At 38.0% G+C, this 21,353-nt stretch overlaps 4 protein-coding genes, 1 non-coding gene and 1 pseudogene across 14 annotated transcripts; 2 read left to right on the top strand and 4 right to left on the bottom strand.

Annotated features, from left to right (window-relative positions):
- Nucleotides 1-26: 26 nt before the first annotated feature.
- Nucleotides 27-108, bottom strand: TRNAS-GCU (transfer RNA serine (anticodon GCU)). The gene has a single exon. It is a non-coding gene; the product is annotated as a tRNA-Ser (tRNA).
- Nucleotides 109-164: 56 nt separating this feature from the next.
- LOC104708052 (uncharacterized) lies at nucleotides 165-2,124 on the top strand. The gene is made up of 7 exons (XM_010424537.2): nucleotides 165-384; nucleotides 598-667; nucleotides 902-1,061; nucleotides 1,144-1,225; nucleotides 1,310-1,526; nucleotides 1,612-1,676; nucleotides 1,756-2,124. Exons 1-7 carry the CDS (start codon nucleotides 313-315, stop codon nucleotides 2,011-2,013), a joined length of 924 nt encoding a protein of 307 aa, XP_010422839.2. The 5' UTR covers nucleotides 165-312; the 3' UTR covers nucleotides 2,014-2,124.
- On the bottom strand, nucleotides 2,078-9,687 carry LOC104709851 (kinesin-like protein KIN-14A). Of its 3 annotated transcripts, XM_087462728.1 has the most exons (24): nucleotides 9,384-9,687; nucleotides 9,127-9,316; nucleotides 8,819-8,942; nucleotides 8,613-8,699; nucleotides 8,306-8,476; nucleotides 8,080-8,186; nucleotides 7,790-7,921; nucleotides 7,504-7,682; nucleotides 7,233-7,394; nucleotides 6,979-7,070; nucleotides 6,698-6,849; nucleotides 6,304-6,477; nucleotides 6,061-6,207; nucleotides 5,751-5,924; nucleotides 5,566-5,634; nucleotides 5,025-5,080; nucleotides 4,722-4,932; nucleotides 4,365-4,556; nucleotides 4,065-4,256; nucleotides 3,626-3,976; nucleotides 3,339-3,437; nucleotides 3,096-3,236; nucleotides 2,845-3,003; nucleotides 2,078-2,735 (listed from the first exon to the last, which is right to left on the bottom strand). In XM_087462728.1, exons 6-24 carry the CDS (start codon nucleotides 8,122-8,124, stop codon nucleotides 2,307-2,309), a joined length of 3,156 nt encoding a protein of 1,051 aa, XP_087318854.1. In that variant the 5' UTR covers nucleotides 8,125-8,186; nucleotides 8,306-8,476; nucleotides 8,613-8,699; nucleotides 8,819-8,942; nucleotides 9,127-9,316; nucleotides 9,384-9,687; the 3' UTR covers nucleotides 2,078-2,306. The 3 variants fall into 3 exon arrangements, with proteins under 3 accessions (XP_087318854.1, XP_087318853.1, XP_010424703.2); XM_087462727.1 differs by having other exon boundaries at nucleotides 9,127-9,483; XM_010426401.2 differs by having other exon boundaries at nucleotides 4,722-4,929; nucleotides 9,127-9,483.
- Nucleotides 9,688-9,933: 246 nt separating this feature from the next.
- LOC104708051 (very-long-chain (3R)-3-hydroxyacyl-CoA dehydratase PASTICCINO 2-like) lies at nucleotides 9,934-12,518 on the bottom strand. The gene is made up of 9 exons (XM_010424536.2): nucleotides 12,347-12,518; nucleotides 12,148-12,259; nucleotides 12,005-12,023; nucleotides 11,736-11,824; nucleotides 11,579-11,632; nucleotides 11,111-11,181; nucleotides 10,937-11,018; nucleotides 10,316-10,412; nucleotides 9,934-10,219 (listed from the first exon to the last, which is right to left on the bottom strand). Exons 1-9 carry the CDS (start codon nucleotides 12,397-12,399, stop codon nucleotides 10,149-10,151), a joined length of 648 nt encoding a protein of 215 aa, XP_010422838.1. The 5' UTR covers nucleotides 12,400-12,518; the 3' UTR covers nucleotides 9,934-10,148.
- Nucleotides 12,519-12,600: 82 nt separating this feature from the next.
- Nucleotides 12,601-17,215, bottom strand: LOC104708050 (mechanosensitive ion channel protein 2, chloroplastic). 7 transcript variants are annotated; one of them, XM_010424534.3, is made up of 14 exons: nucleotides 16,965-17,215; nucleotides 16,370-16,552; nucleotides 16,220-16,279; nucleotides 15,971-16,131; nucleotides 15,512-15,635; nucleotides 15,287-15,384; nucleotides 15,053-15,166; nucleotides 14,859-14,919; nucleotides 14,527-14,676; nucleotides 14,292-14,402; nucleotides 13,980-14,147; nucleotides 13,764-13,877; nucleotides 13,592-13,648; nucleotides 12,601-13,500 (listed from the first exon to the last, which is right to left on the bottom strand). In XM_010424534.3, the coding sequence occupies exons 2-14, from the start codon at nucleotides 16,445-16,447 to the stop codon at nucleotides 12,763-12,765; spliced, it is 2,034 nt and encodes a 677-aa protein (XP_010422836.1). In that variant the 5' UTR covers nucleotides 16,448-16,552; nucleotides 16,965-17,215; the 3' UTR covers nucleotides 12,601-12,762. The 7 variants fall into 7 exon arrangements, with proteins under 7 accessions (XP_010422836.1, XP_019084432.1, XP_087318850.1 ...); XM_019228887.2 differs by having other exon boundaries at nucleotides 16,370-16,503; nucleotides 16,965-17,107; XM_087462724.1 differs by having other exon boundaries at nucleotides 14,859-14,933; nucleotides 16,965-17,098.
- Nucleotides 17,216-17,877: 662 nt separating this feature from the next.
- LOC104709850 (protein NETWORKED 2C-like) lies at nucleotides 17,878-20,684 on the top strand (annotated as a pseudogene). The gene is made up of 2 exons (XR_015564321.1): nucleotides 17,878-18,076; nucleotides 18,152-20,684. The product of XR_015564321.1 is annotated as a protein NETWORKED 2C-like (transcript).
- Nucleotides 20,685-21,353: the final 669 nt, after the last annotated feature.

The following is a 21,353-nucleotide window of genomic DNA, read 5'->3' as shown; positions in this document are numbered from 1 at the left end:
AAATTTTCTTATTAAAAAAAAAAATTCGTCGCCTGAGAGATTCGAACTCTCGCGGGGAGACCCCATGTACTTAGCAGGCACACGCCTTAACCACTCGGCCAAAGCGACTTTCTTGTACTTTAAAGGATATTAAAATACTTAAATTGAGTTTGTACTAGAGCAAGCTTACTCGCATACGCATACACTACTGTCTGTTGCGCGCGTGGGGTATGCGTTGTGTTGTGGTTGTGGAAAAGAGAGAAACCACTTGCGCTTTGTTTCGATTGGTCTGGTTTCTTCTTCTTCTTCTTCTCGCCGCAGGAGGAAGAAAAAATGATCTGTTCATCGCAGCTCTCACAGCCAATGAATGGCCTCAAAGACATTGTTGAGAAGCGAAATTTTAAGGTTTTTAGCTCATCCTTGTCTCAGTTTTTACTGTCTTTTTCGATCATCATGTTTTCGATTCAATTGATCTTTGTTACCTAATGGGTTTCTCTAATTGTATAATATGCGCCTTGTAATTTGGTAAAGCATACAAAATTTGGATTAAAAAATATGTGAATCATTAAACATCTAGTGAATTGCTAAACTTGGTGAAGTGTGTGTCACAACTCACAGGCATGGCTCTTAGATCAGTATGGAGTCCTTCATGATGGCAAAAAGCCGTACCCGGGTGCGATATCGACATGTACGTTCTCGTCTCTTCTATTGGGGTTTTACATTTTGTAGTTGCTATAAAAACCAATTCTTTCACTGTTCAATGTTTAGGTAGGACTTTGGATTCAGTGTTGACTATATTTGATATAGTCCAAATAAGTTGTGAAACCGATCATTATGCTTTGAGATGTTCCTTTATTGTTAGTTTTCTTACAGATTTATTCGCGTAATGACTGATGTAACTTTTGTTTACTTGGAGTTACAGTGAAGAATCTTGCAACAGCAGGTGCCAAAATTGTGATCATTAGTAATTCCTCTAGACGTGCTTCAACTACTATGGAGAAGTTGAAAGGCCTTGGCTTTGATCCTTCTTTCTTCACCGGAGCTATAACAAGTGGTGAACTAACCCATCAATCTTTGCAAAGGTTATTTACAAAACAACTTCTTCTTCGGAATATAGATGCTATTTAATACTTTGTTCAACTTACTGATTAATGTATGTTGCAGGAGAGATGATCCTTGGTTCGCTGCACTAGGAAGGAGTTGCATTCACATGACTTGGAATGACCGAGGAGCAATCTCTTTAGAGGTTACTTTTCATCTTGTATTTGGTTTCTTACTGATTTATCAATGAAGGTTTAGTAGTAGGTATATGATGTAGTTTTTGTTTCAGGGTCTAGGTTTAAATGTTGTGGAGAATGTAGACGAAGCTGACTTTGTTTTAGCTCACGGCACTGAAGCCTTAGGACTTCCTTCTGGCAGTGTATCTCCAATGCCTCTTGACGAACTTGAGAAGATTTTGGAGAAATCTGCAGCTCGAGGACTCCCCATGATCGTTGCCAATCCAGATTACGTGACTGTCGAAGCAAATGTTTTTCATATCATGCCAGGTACATATACTTACATCTCTGAAACTATCCAATTATGATGGTATAAAGAAGCATATAAACATTCTCTCATTCATGATTTATACAGGTACACTAGCTTCCAAGTATGAAGAACTCGGGGGAGAAGTGAAGTGGATGGGAAAACCTTATAAGGTTTGAATATTTAACTATCAAGTATCAACTTACTACTTTGTGTCTGTATAATGGTTTGTTGACTGTTTGTATTTCGCAGATGATCTATGAGTCTGCTATGGCAATCGCAGGAGTTGTCAATCCATCCGAGGCTATCGCAGTAGGAGATTCGCTACATCATGATATAAAGGGAGCAAATATTTCAGGGATTGAATCAATTTTCATCACTGGAGGGATTCATGGTAATGAGCTTGGTCTCACTTCGTTTGATGAAGTTGCAAATCTGGACTCAGTCAAGACCCTTACGGCTGAACACAGCGCATTCCCAGCTTATGTATTATCAGCCTTTAAATGGTAGTTTTCATGTACAAATCATATTATTGATTCTTGATCAACATTTTGCCTAACACTTGAGAGAGTAATTTTGAAAACTCACTTGCTGTGAATATAACACTTATTGCTGTGTGAATGAGAGTAAGATACAAAATGAAGTTACATATTACACAAATGAATCTGGAGCTTAAAGGTTAGCATAAATGCGCCGAATTTGCCCAGCCATTAACCTCACAAGAAAGAATAAATACACAAGGAATCTCCGTTGCTGGATAATATCACTGCAAGATCTCTATGCCATTTCACGACTTAAGTATCTTAATCCAGTTCACTAACAAGGTCCCTAAGAGAGGGAACCTTGATGGCCAGAGTTTTGTAGAGTCTAGAGTAGCGAGCTCTTGTGCCATCAGCTGTTTTAGCTAAAGCCAGCAAACTTAGAGCTTCGGGTAATTGCGCAAACATTTGTTTCATTTCCTCTAAGCTCATGTTTACTAGAACAGAAGGTCTTGGGACAACTCTGACAATTTCCCCTCCTTTGGGCTCTTGAACTCGTGCGTCAGCCTTGATCACGAGCTCTGAGTTGGTGTTGCCTCCACATTTTATGATGAATGGGGCTGATGAACCTGTGTTGAATTGCAAAACATTCCACTGAGATACATCAGTATCACCTGAGGATATTGATTCTAATGAGGGTCTCCGGTCGTGTGATCGTTCCAGAAGATTATTATCCTCTTGTTCAGGAATCGTCTGCGGTCAAGAGAAACAAGTTAGTTTGTTCGATATCTAATCCGGATATCAACATTATATCAGGTAGAGTTCTTTCTGTCTATGGTAGGTTCATGGAGATAAAAGGTACCTCGACCAACTGGTGTGCTGTAGCAATTTCTCTTTGTGCACATGGATGATCGATATCAAGAAGAGAAGGCATTCGCTCAGTGAGTTCATCAAGGGCCTCAAGTAATGCTTTCTTCTTGCTTTTACTCAAAACATGGACAGATGCTTGTCTTGTAATTTCCTGCAAGATGCAAATTAAGTTATTGACCAAAAATTAACCAAAAACAAAGATCAATTATGAAGCAACATGGTCATAGATGGAGGTATAAATACCTTGACTTGCTTCAAAATGCCATCCAGAGAAATGAGAGATGCTAATCTTGAGTCTTCAGCTGCCGTCGAAGGGTTTGGAACAGGAGAACTGCCTTCTTCCAGGTTAAGCAAAGCTGCATCGCTTCTCATTTGTTGTAAAATCTGAAAAAGAAAGCAAAACAAAAGTCAGAGCACAAGAACGTTTTAATTAAAAATTAAAGCAACCCAGAACTATGTCATTTATTTTCAGGCACGGTGGTGTACCTTTCTTCTTTTGTGGTCAACAGACTCGAGAGCTGATCGAAGCTTAGCCACTTGACCAGCATCTTCTGCCTCTTCTGCCGCCAAGGTGCCAGCAATATCCTATTGTACGGTTCCATATTAGTCATCATTCCAGAATCCATACTAATTATTCAGACTAAAACCTTAGACCTCAAAAGTAGGCAGACACAGAATCAGCTACTTAAAGACATCTTTTATTTCAAACCACTGGGAATGTCTATCTCCTAATTCCACTGAGACTATCTTTTTTAACCAATGACATCGCATACCTTCATGTGCTGCATTTGAGAAGTATAGACACGTTTTGCATACTCAGACAGAAGCTGCCCGAGAGCATCAGTGTGAGGTGGCACCGCAGCCCCTAGTCCAGCCATCCAGCCATCCATAATTGCCGTGGAAAGAAGCTCTAGTTGGCCACCAGTTCCTCCCGAGACATCATCTGCGGTCACGGAAAGAAACTCAAAATGTTCTGCAAGCCATAACCGAATCTGTCGCTGCAGTTCACCAGCCGGAGTGTGAACAAATAATGCAGCCAAGGCTTTGTTCCCAATAGCAAAGCTTTTGGCTTCATCTTGCATTTCCCGCAGCTTAACTCCAGTAACTTGCTGCCTCCCAGCATCCTAGATGATTACAATCAAGAGCATAAGTGTCTCTTAGGTAGACTCGAGCATCTTTGAGAATCAACTGCACTTCCAAGGTAAATTTTACCTGTTCAAGTCCACGCATTCTTGACACCACAGATGCCAACTTGTTTTTCCTTTCTGCTTTTATATTTACTTTAAAGCCATGGATCTGCGTATCAAGATATCGAACTGGGGATCTACCTGGGCTGCTACCCCTGCTAGTGCTTTTACTTCTACCAGTATTAGGCTTCTCAAGAAAGCACTCGACAGGAGAGACCTAAATAAAGAGGATAGGTTTAATTTTTCCAGGGGAGATAAAATAGTCATACAAGCCAAGGCCAAAGCTAAAATAAAAATCAGCTACGAGTCGTCTGCCTATGCTCACCCTGATAGACTGAAGCTCAGGTGATCGCGCCAGTAAGGACCTTATGTATAATATCCTAACTCGGGAAACAAGCATGGTATCCATTACTCTTCTTGGTTCCATTTTACTAATAAATGAAAAGACAGAATCTCTGATCTCAGCAAGGATTTCATGCTCTCTGGAAGCACCAGCCTTGATAACAGCTGCCAAAACCTGCAAGTCAATAATAAGAAAAACGCTTCCCAAAATAAGGTGATACCCAGAGTCCACCATAACCTTCACTATCCAAATAATGATACAAGGTAGGTGTCATTTCAAATAAGTATACCACTGAACTGGCTAAAACGATAATAAAACAACTAGCTATTAACCAAGTACCAGCATTAGTAGCTTGTTTGCACCGTCAGCAATGGCAGCTAGACCTTCATATTCTTCAGGGTCAAAGTCGTTCAATGCAGCCGTCAAGTATTCTCCAGCTGGCGTGGTCTTAACTATATCAGAGCCAGATTTTACTACAGTAATTGCTCCGTCATTCTTATTTGATCTGGATGGTATAGCAACAGCTTCTTCCGAAAATGCTTCTCCCCTACTATTTCTCTCGGAGACAGAAAATTACATTTAGTCAATAAATTGAAAAATACAGAATAAGAAATCAAGTGTTCAAACGGATCACGAAGTCACCTGTGAACATTGGCAGGCTGATTGTTTGGTGAGGCTTTTGATGAGGGACTCAATCCCTAAAATAAAAAATGAATACGAAAGTTTTTTAAATGGAGTGCAGGGAGCAAGGAATTCTCTACGTGCATAGTGTTGAACATACAATAGCAACATTCAAAAAAAAAGAACATACAATAGCAATTAATAAAGAACAGATGTAATTTTTCTCCCAAAGCTATAAGAGAGCAGTGAGGGAGATACGATACTGAAGCATGCTTAATTCAGCATAATGATACGTGCTCTAGTTTAGGTGTCTTGGTTTATTGGTTTAATTATAGTTCCTTTTAATATTTCCTTTTAAACATTAGGATTAGGGTTATGATTTAAGTTGTATGAAAACCTATATAAGGTTCTCTATTGATTAATAAGAGGGGAAGCCCCAAGAATTAACCTTAATCTCTAAGAGAGAATTAGGGTTATGAGGGAGCTAAGCTTTCAATCGTTTCTTAGTTCTCAAGCAAATAGTTGGCTCATAACACATAACTGCACAAGAGAAAAGAACTACCTGGGTGGAAACAGCCATTGATCTTTCTGTTAATCTGTCAAACAACTTTTCGTTTTCTTCATGCAATCTCTGCAAAAAACATTATTCTCATCAGATAAATGAACTAGTGCAAATATGAACGCTTCAGCCAGAGGGAAAAAAACTCCACCAATCATAATATGTTCAAGAGTAAGACAAAGCAGAACCTCAATTAGTGCATCACGTTTTTTCAGTTCGTCCTCAAGTTTCTTGGTAACAGAAGAATCAATTGTGGTGTCAGCTGCTTTTGGTATTGAAGAAGATTGTAAGGCATCTCCTGTTCTTGTTGCGTTGGATTTAACGGCTTCACCTACTTGTGATTCCAAGTCTATAATTTTGGCCTGAATCAAAATCAAATAAGATACAGGAGAACGATATGACTACCATGTGCAGAGAAGTCAACAAATCCAAAACTCAATTGCATTGCATAGATCTTAAACTTTAGAGAGTAGCTACTTATATTCGTGGAGCACCAACCTGGAGATTTTGAATGGTGGAATCTTGTTGTTGCATTTGCAGCTTCTGTTCCTGATCCAACTGTAAAAATTGAGCTATTTGATTTCTTAACTGAGAATTCTGCTCCTTCTCTAGTCTATGTTTGTCTACAAGCATAGTATTCTCTGACTGCATCAAGTACAAGACGGATAATGAGCAACAAAAAAAAGGTTATAAAGAATTGCAGAGAATTCAAACAAGAAGAACCCAGGTGAAGCTGATAACCTTCAAATCTGATTGCAATGTAAATGAAACTTTCCACGCCCTCTGCACTTCACTGTAGAGCAATACACACTGGTCATTTGCATCTTTAAGTGCTTGTTTTAAGCCCACAACCTCTTGTTTCAGATTCTGATTTTCTCTCTCTTTCTCCAACAGCTCCTTCCGAGCATCACTTGCCTGCAGGACAAAAGGTTATCTATGTTGTAGCAAAAAGTATCTCTTGAAACAGGACAAGCTAGTACAGTGTAATTTTATTTTATTATTCTGTTCTCTAGAAATTGGGAGCTAGAAGTGGGAGAGATAGAACGAACAGATCAATCAAGCCAAATCCTGAATTGCACCATCTGACGTCTGTATTCTCGTTTCTTAACTGTTTCTCTTTTTCACTTTCACTTACCACATCTCTCCATTTCTTGATTGTATCTCGATTTCCAAGACTTGGTATAGTATTCCTAGCTCTAGCAGCATAACTGAGAGATGATATTGTTTCAGACAAGTTTTGTGCACTCGGACAGATGTTAACAATCATCAACGTTTTGGAGCTTCCCCCTACACATCAGGATATTGCATCTCAGTTACACAGAGCTTCAAAAAATGGTGGAAAACCCTTAAACAAAGAAAAGATTGAGATTGAAATAAGAGGATAAGATGCATGTATTGAAAAGAAGATAATTTTACCTAGTGAATCTGCAAGTATTCTTGTAAGCATTGAATTCTCATAGGGAATTGAATCCTTTTCTGACGTCAATGAGGATAAAACATCTCCCAACCTATAGAACCAGAAATATATGCAGTAAGTTAACAGAATAAATTATTGCATTGAAGCCTACACATGGAAAACTTTGTCAGACCTTTACATGATAAAGATGCAGACGTTATATAGCTTACTGTTAAAGAGGAGTGAATAAAAAAGAGAAAAAAATCTGACATACGTTGAAACCGAATTCATGACATGCAACAGATCAGTGACATGGTCTCCACTGTCATCTTCCACGGTTAAACCTTCACTTCCAGCCATGTCAACTAGAGAAAGCTTACTATATATGTTTTCTCCAGTAATCGTGTTACTATAGTATATGTGTATTGTGACAATCCTGCCAAGAGAGAAGCCATCCATTAAAGACATATGAATAGAGAACCTTAGCAGAGAATTATCTCAATATAACCAAAAGAGGAACATTTCAAGAACAAAATAAAACATACAGATGGGTCACGTTAAATTTTGCTTTATCATTGCCCCGGTTCTGAAATGCAGATTTTAAGACTCTTAAGAACTCCAGAGGATTATCAACTTTTTCCTGTCTGAGCTCTATAACAGATTCGTCTAAACCCATGGTTATCTTCGGCAAGTTGCTCTGACTGTCCAAAAGTAGATCTCTGATCTGAAAATTAAAGTTGCTGAATTAGAAGTTTCAGATTTCATTACAGAACCATCTTGGCAATACAACATAGGCCAAAAGTATTAGTACTCCGGACACAACTGGAGCACCTGTTCATTATAGATCTCAAACACTGAAAGAGAGAAACTGAATCGAGATGTGGAAGTTGAATCAGAATTGGCTAGGTCGAAAAGTTCCTCAAAACAACGTGCATATAGACCACGGTCTTGATTCGAACCTTCCTGCGAAACAACAGCCAATAAAGTTGATTCAACGAAGAGCCATAGGGAGATAACAAATCACTGTGAAAATAGACAGCAACAGAATTCCATTGATATAGGTGCTCAACAATATGTGACATATTTGTAAACTTTTAGAGGAAAAGGAAAAGAATGGTAACCAAGGTGTATGTTTTCCCTGCACAAGTTTGTCCGTAGGCAAACATGGAGACGTTAGATCCATCCAGTGCAGATTGAACAAAAGGTTGGACATCGCTGAACAGGGCAGCTGAGGAAAAATTACAGTATAAGTACAGAGATCGCATTGTTGCAGCTTTTGTAGATTGAAACCAGAAAGAGCTCATGACAAAAGGAGAGACTACATTTACAACGAACTATGGTACTCACCTTGTCCAACATGAGGTCCATAAACCCGGTCAAACTCAAAGTCCTTCTTGGGATTGGACAGAGTATCATCATTAGTATTTACACATATGGTGCAATCCCCAGGGAACTCTATAATAGAAGGACCTTCATCCTCAAACAATGGCCTAGCACGGCAAAATACCTTTATATTCCCTGAATTACGAAAAACAATTCCACATTAATCAACAGGCTGCAGAGAACTATCAAGAACATCTGTGAACCTATCTATACCCAAAGAAAGATTATAAATTTAGAAAGACTCATGACATTGGTTAAGGAAGCTTGGTACCTTTGGCTGTTAACAAGTCATTGAACAGTCTTTTCTTCTCATTGATAAGTGGAGATATCCTAGCCTCAGTCTCAAGGACAAATTGATCTGTGGTGGTTTATGTAGATAAAAATAAATACAACACACTACCAAATATCCCAACACACTTACATAGACTTCTAACAAACCTCGTGCGGTGTAAAACACTGGTGAAACACAAAACTTACCCAATTTACGACTTTTCTCAGCGAGAACACCTAAATAACGGGTAACCCTATCAAGCTTTGCATTAGAATACTCCTGCAGATCAGTAGCTTCTTGTCTCAACTCCAAGTAATCTTCTTTTGCAAGCTGTTCAACCAAGTCACATACTTTTCTTAATAAGCAATGGCTTCAACACTAAATCTTCCATCAAATCCCACAAATATATGATGATATAACATCTACAGACTCAACTTACACTTACTAACTCAACCCAAAACCCAATCCAAGTATACTATGGAGTGAAAAAAAAGGAAGTGACAAATGTAATCACCTTAACTTTATCCTTTAATCCGTTAACCTTAGAGGCAAGCGCTTGCTTAGGCGGAAGCGAAGGGGTAGAAATCGAGTTCCTCCGAAGCAGCGGACCAGTCGAACGGTGACCACCGGCATCCAATAACGAAGCATTAGAAGAAGAAGAAGACTTCCTGGGTTCGAACCCACTCACCTCCCAGTTCCACCTACTGTTGTTGGTTTTACTCCTTTGATCGGCCATTTCATCCAAACAAAAAAAAAAAAAAAAAAACTCACCAAACAATTAAAAGCAGCAGCTTTTTGAAATTCGAAGCGGAAGAAGAATTCAAAAGTTTTTGAAAATTATTTTCTAGATTTTGATTTTGGCTTCTCTCACTTCGGATTCTCTTTTTTTTTTTTTTTTTCCCTCGGGTCTTCTGGTATACAAAAACATTCCAAAAAAAAAAAAAAATGAAAGGCGGAGAAGGTCCCTTTTGATGAACTTCATACGACGTCGTCCTCTGTGAGAGAAAAAGAAAAATTCAATTTTTTTTTAAATTCGAGAAAAATTGAATAACGCCGACGATGCCTTTTGAGACACAAATATTTTGTGATCTGCGTTACTTCACGACGCCTTATCGTGTTCGTTTTCGTTGATATATAAATCTCACTACCAAACAACTACGTTGACTTTTCTTATATGTTAATGTTTTTGGATAAAGTAGATTTTCTAATTTCAGTTAATCACATAATTCTAATTTCTTATCTTTTGAAAAAAATAGCTAACTTAAACTTTTTCATTTATTCTGTGTCACGAATGGTACTATGTACCAAGAAGAGTGAGAACTAGGAACAATAATTTTTCGTATTAATTTAGAAAACCACATTACACTTGTCACTTGATAGCATCCAGCATAGGTTCAAGTAATCGCGGAGGAAGTAAAACGCTCAAACAAAACCCTTGAATGCTAAAACAAATGACGAGTAGAGTAGTACATGAAAGAACAAGACAAGAAGAGAAAGCAGCTGATGAGCTTTTTCGGTCGCTTTCTAAAGCGCTTTTCATTCCCTCTTGGATTTCGAGAGAGCTCTTTTTCGCTGACCAAGCATGTACCTGTACATGTGTGGACTACCTGCAACAGCCAAATTACATTATTAGTTGTGGGATCAGAACTGATACAGAGGTTCATGTCATATATTCTTTATAAAAAGGTCATATGGGTTTGTGCCTGGGACATATATTGCAAGGACAACTATTGCTGCATAGAAGTAGTCGAATGAGAAGTTCAGTGTGTTAGGCATCCTAACGCTGTACATCTCCGATGTCTGCAGAAAAAGAAGAAGAAGCAAAAGAAACCATTCAGGAATCAACCATATATACATACTCTCCCCTGTTCCCAGTGAAATAGAATCCGAAACTTGTAACTCGGCATCAAAGTCAAACTTTTAAGCTTCTCTATGGAGGATCTTACAGTGAAGTATTTCAAGTCAACAAACAGTTCCTGTATACTTAAATCTGAGGGAAATGGCTTTAACAGTTCCATGTCTACTCTAAGAGCTTTAAATTCTAACACACAAATGGGTGTAACGACATGTAATAGGTCATGTTCACAATGACGGATGGAAGGATTCTGGCTACCACCCTCACCAATTTAACCTAACTAACTCAATACTTGGTTCTGTATAATCTTATACAAGACTCAAGCGACACTACCCATGGGAAAAAGTGGATTAAGTGGTGATCGAAGAAACCTAGCATATACTAAGGAAACATAACAATGGTTCAAATTGGTATATTGTGAAGAAAAGGTTTTTCCTCTTTTCTAAGAATTGACATGAGCGCCTGTTACCTTGATGTGTGGTAAGGCAAGGTAGATAAGACCAACTTCACTGGTGATACCGGTAGGGTATAGCAACGAAAAGCTGCTGTATCTGAAAAGATTAACGAGAGAAAAATAAATGAGACGAGACTTTCAGATTAATCTATCTTTCAACGTGTATTATATTGCATATGAATGGCATACCTGAGCCACAAGTGCCATGAAGGAGCAAAGCCTAGAGCTTCCTTAAAGCCAAAAAAGGAGTAGCGAATAATCTGCAATAGTAAGCAAATTTGAAACTTTTAGGCGCCTCTGAGTGAATTATTCAATCAAACATATGAACTAAAGCACGTGATCCTAAAAGGAATCTACTAGGATAAGACTTCAACCAAAATGGAGTAAAGGGTAAGAAATGATCTTTAAGGTCTAATTGTTATTTCAAAGAGTCATATATAAGTCAAATCTTGTCTGCCAGACATAATAACAGCGAATCTCTTGATCTGTACTTCAACAAAACATGTGACAGGTAACTTCCAAAGCATCAGGAAGAGAAGCAAGCAACGTTTTAGACATATCAGATTCAAGACATACAATGAAACTGGTAAATCTATCTTACTAAGAGTGATAATCAATGGTTTTAACAGAGTCAGAACAAAGACTAGAATTAATCACCTCTGTGATAGACCAGCTTATAACCAGTGACGTGACCAAAAAATGAGATCGGACCTGAAATTTAAAGTAGCAAAAATCAAACGATCAAATCAAGAAAACTGCAACAATCAAGAAGAAATTAATAAACTCGTAATGCTGGTAACTTTTCTAAGTTAACCTCTGGGAAACTGTAAAGGATCCCCCAAGTGAGAAATAGCCTTGAACCTATCTGTGGCAGAGTTGCAGAAACAGGAGATCTGACCAAACCTATTCGAGTTTAGAGACACAGCAGAACACAAATCATAATCACTACTAGTATCCGATTTCACCAGCTTAGAGACACAACAGAACACAAATCAGGCAACGGTCTTGAGATGTTTTTATCAAGCTGGGTAAGTGCAAGTTTGAATAAAAAAAGAAAAAGGTGTAATGGATCAGATCACTCACCTACTAATCCATGAAGAATCTGCTCCAAACCCGGAAAATTCCGATAAACCCAGATTTGAATCAGGCAAAATCAAGCACAGGAAGACACCAATCAGTTGCAGCAAAAAAAAGAACACGAATTGCGATAGTCAGGGGACTCGAACCTCGAGAACGGCAGCAGTCTGAGCAAGCTGGAGAGGCTTCTCAACGGCGTCGTAGACATTTTCATATCCCGTTTCCCTCAAAGTCTTTACCGCAAAGTACAAAACTTGAGCCCTAAAACCCAAAATGTCACCAAGATTAAAAAAAAAAAAACGATCCAGCAAAGAGTGAATAAGAAGAGAGTCGAGGAATTGGACTTGCCATCCAGCAAAGACGATCCAGTTATAGAGAGTGAGGTACACACGCCTGACCATGGAAAGTTACTAATCGATAAAGTTTTGCTGAGAGAGGAAAGAAAAGAAGAGTACAGTAGGCTTTTAATGGCGGAGAGATGGGAGTAGGAGGAGCATTTATGAATTTACATCATCAATACTATAGGGAGAGAGACAGGTAAGCTACTTCTCAACCGTCTTCTCCGGATATTTATTAATTTAAAACCCATATGTTTACCCAACTATCACGAAACGACCCCTATATTTAATTATATGATAACATCAACCCCACAACTTCCACAATTGTGGGAGCCTGGGAGGGAAATCATTAAAAATCACATTAATTTCAATCATAAATTACATCAAAGAGTGTTAAAAAAAAATAGCTAACACTTTGAATCCATCTCACTGCTCGCTCGGAGCACCCGAGCTTGGTTGAGATTGGCCATCTTTCTGTTCCTTATCTACCACCAACGGTCCGTTTCCACCAGATCTGCGAGCACCGGTGAGTTCTTTAGTATCTGTTTCCACGGAAGAAGAATGTATCTCTTCTTCGATTGGAAGTGTTCTCTTTGCGCCCTCTAGTGCAACTCCAAGTACTATATTCTCTTCCAAAGCTGATCTAGACGCTGACGATGCTGAACTACCTGTTTCATCGGTCTTTGGTGACTTTATTGTGCTACTACTTCTCTTGGCCTTTGCTTTCTCAGCTCCTGATGTTTCTGTATCCTTTGGGGTGGTCGCCGGTTTAGAGACCACTTTGATACCAGGCTTTGCTACTAGTTCATCAGGTACTTTGTTGGTATCAGGAACCGGCGATTCTCCAACTTTTGCAATCTCCTTTGGATCAGGAGGAGACGTTTCTTTTGACTTTGGACTCGAACCCTTATTTTCTTGCTCTGCGGTTGGCTTTGATGCACGGTTTTGAGATTTTGATTTGTCTTCTCCATTTATTTTGTAAGAGGGTTCGATTAGCATCAAAGGACGCCGAGAACCAACACCTCCAGGTCCGTACATCGATTCCCCAAATGGTGCATTTTCCACGTCAGCATCTGTGTACATCTTACGGATCGTACGAATTGGTGTAGCTAGACGTGCTCGGTGGTGGCTTATGACTCTTAGAAGGTCCAACAATATAGCTTCCTGTTTCACCAATACAAGAAAACAAAAGCAATAAAGTCACTGGTTCCTGTGAACCTTGGGTAGATGATAAGATAAATGACTTCAAATTTACCTTAACACCCAAGTATTCTTCGTGATGACACGTCTTCACAAAGCAAGAGATCAGTATCTGTAAAGTAAAAACGAGAACCAGATGTATGAACAAGGCCGTCCAATGTTTCCTGAAATATCTGATCATCACTTCAAGATGGGTGCAAAAGAAGAGATAGGTATTGAAGTCTAACCGAGAGGGCCTGATTTTCTGGAATGACATTCTCCAAGAATACCCTTCTATGTAACCTCTGCTGCTCAACCATAGGATTCTTGGCCAATACTTTCCGCATGTCAGCTACAATATTCTGTTTGGCGAAGTTAAGAACAAGAATCAGCTAAAAGAACTCCATGATTGGCACTTAATTTGTCTAAGTAATTAACGACCATATAGGAATTAGAAAACGCACATTTATTTTGTTGACATCCAAGTGACTGATTGCTAGGTGAGTTTTGATACGCCAATGAGTTTTCTGAGTAAGGTTTCTCACGACATTGACTGTGAACTTATGGTTTGGGATGTGGATTGCCTCACGGTCTTCACCTCTTATGATTGTTGGTGACCACCAACCAACATGCTGTAAATGCATTGGAACAAGCATTTCAGAAAGTTAGTTAGCGCTAATCTTACGTTAATGTTCGGGCAAAGCAATGACGTGCAAGGAAGCTAGTTCAAAAGTCACAATATATATATATATAAGCTCAGAGATTCTAATACTAACCTCCACAGTACCAGAAACTTCATAACCTTCTATCTTTGTTTGAATCCACTCATTCAAAACAAATGGCCGGGTTGCATGAATCATAACACTTGAAAGAAAGTTTGTCAAAATCTGGAACAAAAAAAAAACTCAGTTTCTATGAAATATCTTTTGCATGCATAGGGAAAAGAACCGTCCACAGCGAACAGTGAATATTCTGAAGAACCCAGTAATCAAAATGAGAGTCAGGTTTCACCTCACGGCCAGCAAGAGTAATCAAAACTGTCCCAAGACCTCCAGCAGTGAGCCATTTTTGTGTAGAGAAACCCAGCAACTCCATAAAAAGTGATACAGCAGCAACCCATACAGCAGAATATACTGCTTTTCCAGCAAATTGAAATCCCATCTGTACACAGGGGCAGATTAGTAAAACAAATTGAGAAGCCAATTATATTTTCGATAGAGATTTCTGATCTTGCTAGCAGTAACACAAAGCTCAGACATGCAAGATAGACCAAACATCCTAAGAATAATAACTCTACAGAAAAGATTATAAAAGCATTTTTTTAAGAGTGTAACTTTACATACATTTCTTGTATCGCTCGGATTACTGGTTTCTATGAAGAGCTTTTGTGTTTGTTGGATAAGACTGCATGGGAACATCTAACCAGAATCAGAAGTCATGAGATGTCCACATAACAATTTCACGTGATAGAAGCCACTAAAATACAGAAACATAAATGAAGACATAGTATTATATTTAAAGAAACCAGTACCCTTACCTGGATATGCAGTAAGCAAATGCAAGAACCGTTGATAGTGACCTTACAAAATTCAAAAGTCGATCCTTCACAATTTTGCTAGCTTCTGTAGGAAGGACAATGGGATCTAATGCCCTATATAAGGAATAGTCACCATCGGTCAATTATCTCAATAAAGCACCAGATAAGGATATCACGAATATATCTCAACAATTTAACATCAGAGAGTCCCAAAGAACTACTTGATAGGTATACCTGCAGATGAATAGAGCTCCTAACCATAGTAGCAGAGGTTGAACATACGACGTCATAACATAATACGTACCACTTTTCTTCCAACCGTTATCATTCTTCTACAGTGTTTCAAAGGTAAGATTCAGAATATCATATACAAAAGATACCACATTGCTTTGCCAACACAGAAATGAAAACATTAAACAAACAAAAAAACTGCATATAAACTTGAATGGCTGCACCTACATTGAGTAGTAGGTTTCTTCCTTGACGAACAACAGGCACTAAACCCCACAGGGAGAAAACAAGAAGAGCAACAGCTGGAACCAACTTATAAACAAAAGGGAATTGTTGTATCGACCCCTGTGACCTGCAAACCACGGAGTGGAACTATTTACAGAGTGTATTAAAAGGAACAAGAGAAATTAACAGAAACATATATGGACCCCTTAAGATTTCCCCACCAAAAATTTTCAAATTTACTAAGGGGAAACATGGACATGACAAGTCATGCACACATCAGTGCTCGGCTACATCCGCGATTTCTTTTGAGTAGAAGATATTCATTTTTATTGTAAGTTAGATGCCTAAAGATTACTATGCAATCCTTCAGATCCACAGATCAACTAAATAGAAACGATGATAATTTCACAATCTTCCAAGGTAATCATTCTGCATCTGATGATAGGAAACAAGAGGGCTTACTTTGCTAGCACCACAGAGACAGCTTTAACAGCAGGTTCAATTGCGTTGCTGCCTACAGAAAAGGAATGACACCGAAAAGCGGTGGTTCTTGATGGCACCGAACAAATAGGCCTACGAAGGTAATCCGAGAGTAGAATATTGTTGAAACCATGTCGGCCTAACTGTATACAGAAAAGTAATACGTTACTATATTATCAGCAAACCAAAAATTTGACTGACTGAGTAAGTAAGTTTTCTTGAACAATTTACCGGAACAACTAATGAGAGAGGAGCCTTTGATATATGCATCCTCCTTTGATATATGGCACTCTAAAGAACAAGCAAATATTTTAGAAAGAGAGAAAGGAAGAAACAAATTAAAAGAAAAGGACTCCAGGGCTAAGAATGGAAGAAACATACATATTCTGGCTTATAGCACCCTTGGTTTCTGCAAAGTCCCATACCATGAGACAACTGCAACGTACCATAAAGGGCCATAGTCTGAGAAAACTGAATGTGTTAGCCAACGGCGTTAGGTAGCACCGATCATAAGCCTTGCAGCATAACAGAAAGAAATCAATGAATGCCAACACGAACCCTGCACTATAGAAATGAAGGACACCAATTTTAAACACTTGTGTGAGAGAATTCATATGCAGACAGTTCCAGTGAAATTAAAGCTACGGCAGATGGAAAGAGACCCTTAACAAGACTAATATATCTGCAACTGAACTGAGAACAAACTAGAGCCTACGGAAACACAAGACAATCCAACTCCATCAGCGTGCCATATTCATTCATTACCAGAAACCTCTAATCTAGATTCTGGATCACAATCGCAACTTGAACAACTAAGCAGCTAATCTCATCCAGAGGAAACATTCAAAATCACAAATTACAGACCTAGATTCCTCAAAATCAGACTAAAGGCATAAAATCCAAAATCGGAGTTTTACAATCGAAAGGCTAGGTAAAGAAACAAGAACATAGCGATAGACGCAAGAAAAAAACTTACCCCAAAATCAAAAAATAAAAATAAAAGGAACAAACAGAAATTTAGGGTTTCAAAGCTTCTCCAAGGAGCTTTCTTCGAAGAAGACGGGACTAAGGGATTCGCGATTCGCAGACAAAGGAATACGGTGTCGTTTCGAGATGAGCAACGTTGCGGGTAAAGTGGAAAAGTGGTCAACAAATTGCCACGTGGTTAGACACGTCAGATTCGTCTGGCGAATAGATTCGTATATAAATGATGCTTCAGCATATATTATTTACAAAATCATCCTCTCATATTATATATACTCATTCCTATTTAATTTTAATTTTTACGACCCATATGGCCATATCATAGAGTTCAGGTTGATTTATGTTAGGGATGCATTTCGTTCAAAAAAAAAAAAAAAAATGTTTAGGGATGCATATACATGTAACATGTGTAGTTCAGTTGAATTGTTTATAACTGTAACAATTATGAATGGGAACAAATTTAGAAAGGAAAAACAATATAAAATGTACATTTGATTAATATTATTCTTTGCTTTTGCACCCTGTTGTTATCTCAGGACCATCTGTGATCTGTCTCTCAATCAAATAACCTTGAAATTAGAAAATAAACAACAACAATAACAACAACAACAACAAAATTGCAAAAATATTTGTCGTTAGCTAGTTTTTTTTGTTTTTTGGGTGGTTTTTATCAAAAATAAAATAAAATAAAAAACTAGTTTTTGGTGGCTTATTTGTTTTGTACTGTTTTGTAGATGAATGACTATCAATCAACAACAAGCGTTGTGCATTTGGACTATATAGATCCAACGTTGCATGTGTTTTAAATAGCAACTTATCATTATTACTATGTATCACCGAATCTTCCTCTCCTCCATTCTCTATCAAAACAAAATTTTACAACAATAACAACAACGACAAAAACACATCTCCTTTGATTGTCCTGATCGAACGAAAACTCCAGAAAAAAAAATATTAAGACAACAATGAGATTATGTTCAATGTATTGAATAACTTAAAAAAAAATAAGGATGCTACGAAGAGCTGCGAGCAATGCGTACTCATGGTGGTGGGCAAGCCACGTTCGAACCAAACAATCCAAATGGCTCGAAGAAAACCTTCAAGGTTACATTCTCTCTTAATTATCATTATTCATTTCTTCCATGATTTCAGAATTTTTGATAAAATGTTTATTCGTAGATATCGAGGGAAAGGTGCAATACGCACTTAAGCTTTTGGAAGATGAAGGTGATTCGTTTGCTAAGCGTGCAGAAATGTATTACAAGAGTAGACCTGAATTGATAAGTTTTGTGGAAGAATCTTTCAAGGCTTACCGTGCTTTAGCTGAACGCTATGATCATATCTCCAAGGAGCTTCAAAACGCTAACACCACAATTGCATCTGTTTTTCCTGACCAAGTCCCTGAGTTTGCCATGAACGAAGACGATGACGACGATGCTCCTACCACACCTACAAAACATAAAACTCATGCATCAAATCAAAATGTTCCAAAGGTTCCTAATTTTCCCATTAAAGATCCTGAGGCTGCGAAAAAGTTGTTCATGTCAAGGAACGCTATTAAAGAACAAAACGCGTCGTCGTCCGTTGTTAACAAGTCCGGGATGAGTAAAGCCGAGGCGGTGGAAGAGATTGATAAGTTGCAGAAAGAGATTCTTGTTTTGCAGACTGAGAAAGAGTTTGTGAAGAGTTCTTATGAGAATGCACTTGCAAAGTATTGGGAGATTGAGAAATGTATAACAGAGAAACAAGGGAAGGTGTGTAGTTTGCAAGACGAGTTTGACGAAGGTGCTGTTGTCATAGAAGATAAAGAAGCTCAGATATTGATGTCCACCGCAGCTCTCAAATCATGCCAAGAGAAACTAGAAGAGATGAAAGATCAACAGGAAAAGAATGTGAAAGAATCTGAGATTACAAGAGAACAGATCAGAGAATCAACAGAGGAAGTTAGTAATTTTTCTGATGCATTGCCTGGCGATGGAGGAACAAAACAAGAAATAGACAGTGATAAGAAGAAGTTGGAATCATTAGAAGAAAATGTAAATGAACAATTTGATGACTTTGAGGCTAAGTCGTGTCTTACCATAACAGACGTGGCTGATAAGATTGATGAGCTTGTGAATGATGTGATCAATTTGGAGAGCTTGTTCTCATCTCAAGCAGCTTTAATACACAGACTAAGAGAAGAGATTGATGATCTCAAAGCACAGATTAAAGCTCTACAAAAAGAAAACAGTTCATCTCAAACTGATGACAATATGGATATGAGAATGAAGTTGAAAGAGATGGAGGAAGGGTATTAAGGATATAGATCAAGAAGTTGAGGAAAGGAGTAAGAAAATTGAAATACACCTTACACAAGCACATTTAAAACTAATTTTCTTATCCAAGAGAGTAAAAAGCTTGAAGCAAGAAGGGGAAGAAGACAATTCTACTACTACTAATGTGCCAATACAAGAAGATGCAGAATCTTTGACTGATACAAAATTGCCAGAAGAAAACATTGATGATTCAGTTGTGTCTGAAAATGTTTCAAACATGAATTCAGCATCTGAAGTGGTTGATACTGAAAAAGATCTCACAAGTGAAGTTAACCAAGAAGAGATAATTGAAGCTACAAGAAAGGAAACGTCATTAGATGATTTAGAGAAACATATCTCTGTCTCATCATCACCAAAGCCAGATATTATAACAACACAAGAGTCTGATGAGTCAATATTGCAGCAGCTGCTAGCACATGGGATAGAAGGCAGAGAGAAACATTTGTTAATGGAATACACGAAAGTACTTCGGAACTATAAGGAAGTAAAGAAGATGTTAGATGAAGCTGAAACTAAACTGAAGAGTGTAAACACCGTTAAGGATGAACAAGTCAGAGCCAAGGATCAACAAGGGGACAAATTGTTCATGCTAATTTACAGAGAAGATTATGCCACAAATGCAATAACTGGTCAAAAGCAGAGTCTATCACCAAATGAAGAGCAATTTGGAGCACGCGTTGATGAATTACTAAGCGAGAATCTGAACTTGTTGGTGAGGTTTAGCAACTCCTTTGGTCAGATACAGCAATTTGATACAGGGATCAAGGACTTACACGTTGAGATATTGAAGATCATTAAACAAAAGAATCAAGATGGAGGACGAAACACTCTCAAATCAAATGTTCGTCCTATATACAAACACCTCAGCGAGATACGCACCGAAATGACAGTTTGGTTAGAGAAGAGTTTGCTTCTAAAAGAAGAAATCAACATGAGAGCTTCAACTTTGAGTGACATACAAAATGAAATAACAGAAGCTCTCAAAACAGATTCTGAAGACTCTGAAAAGAAACTTACAATCTACCAAGGAGCTAAATTTGAAGGCGAGGTTTCGAACATGACAAAGGAGAACAATAGGATAGCAGAAGAGTTGCAAACAGGTTTAGATCAAGTTACAAAACTTAAGAAGGATGCTGATACGACACTCGAGAAACTAAGTGAGGAGCTTTCACTGTCTGAATCAAATGCAGAGTCTTCGCAAGATCTCAAACCTCGTATTCCTTTGAGGTCATTCATATTTGATGTGAAACCAAAAAAACAAAGACTATCCATTTTCTCTTGTATTCAACCTTCATTGTATAAGAAGAAGCCTACTACTGGTTCATAGACATCTTTCCATGTAACTTACCACTGAATCAAATGTATTTGTTAATGAATTTTAAATCGTTTCATCTTGACTCAGTCTTGGAAGAAGCATGTTTAATTTGCTCCTTATGCTCATTTCACTCATAAGAGAATGGTGTCTAACGTGAAAGCAAAAACATGGGCTTGCCTCTGAGATTTTTAATCTTCTTGCTGGATCCTTCAACGTCTCATAAGGCCTGTTTTGCATTTTTCATATTGTTTTGTATTGGCAGGTCCAACAGAGACAAATTGAATTTGTTTCACCATAAATGTTTCAGTTTTACAAAATAAACTGGCAAAACGTTTTCAAACAGTGACTTCAGATCAAAGTATTTGTATCAAAACGTCAAGATAAAACTTACTTTGAATCTGATTATTTTTTCTTTGTTAGGTCTGAATGACTAAAAGAAATGCAAACGTCTCTAGGGTAAATTATAATAATAATATTGGTTAAGCTTACCAATTACTTTATTTTCTTACTTTTTATGAAGTGTAATAACCATATATATATATGACTTTTTTATATATTAACTATCTAACAGCTAGCAGAATCGCGTTAGTCTAAGCTAAGCTGTTCACGGCTGTTTTGTTTGACTAATGGACAATTCACACATCTTCTTCGTGATCTTTGCTGTAAAAGAAAGAAATTAAAACAATAAAATTATCAAGTTTTTGTCACTATTAACCCATCTATTAAACTACTATATTATTTTAACGTC

This window comes from Camelina sativa, chromosome 8, assembly GCF_030686135.1.
Source record: "Camelina sativa cultivar CO46 ecotype springtype chromosome 8, ASM3068613v1".
Lineage (NCBI taxonomy): Eukaryota > Viridiplantae > Streptophyta > Magnoliopsida > Brassicales > Brassicaceae > Camelina > Camelina sativa.
Note: the sequence above shows the minus strand (reverse complement) of the source record. Positions and strands in the feature narration are given on the sequence as shown.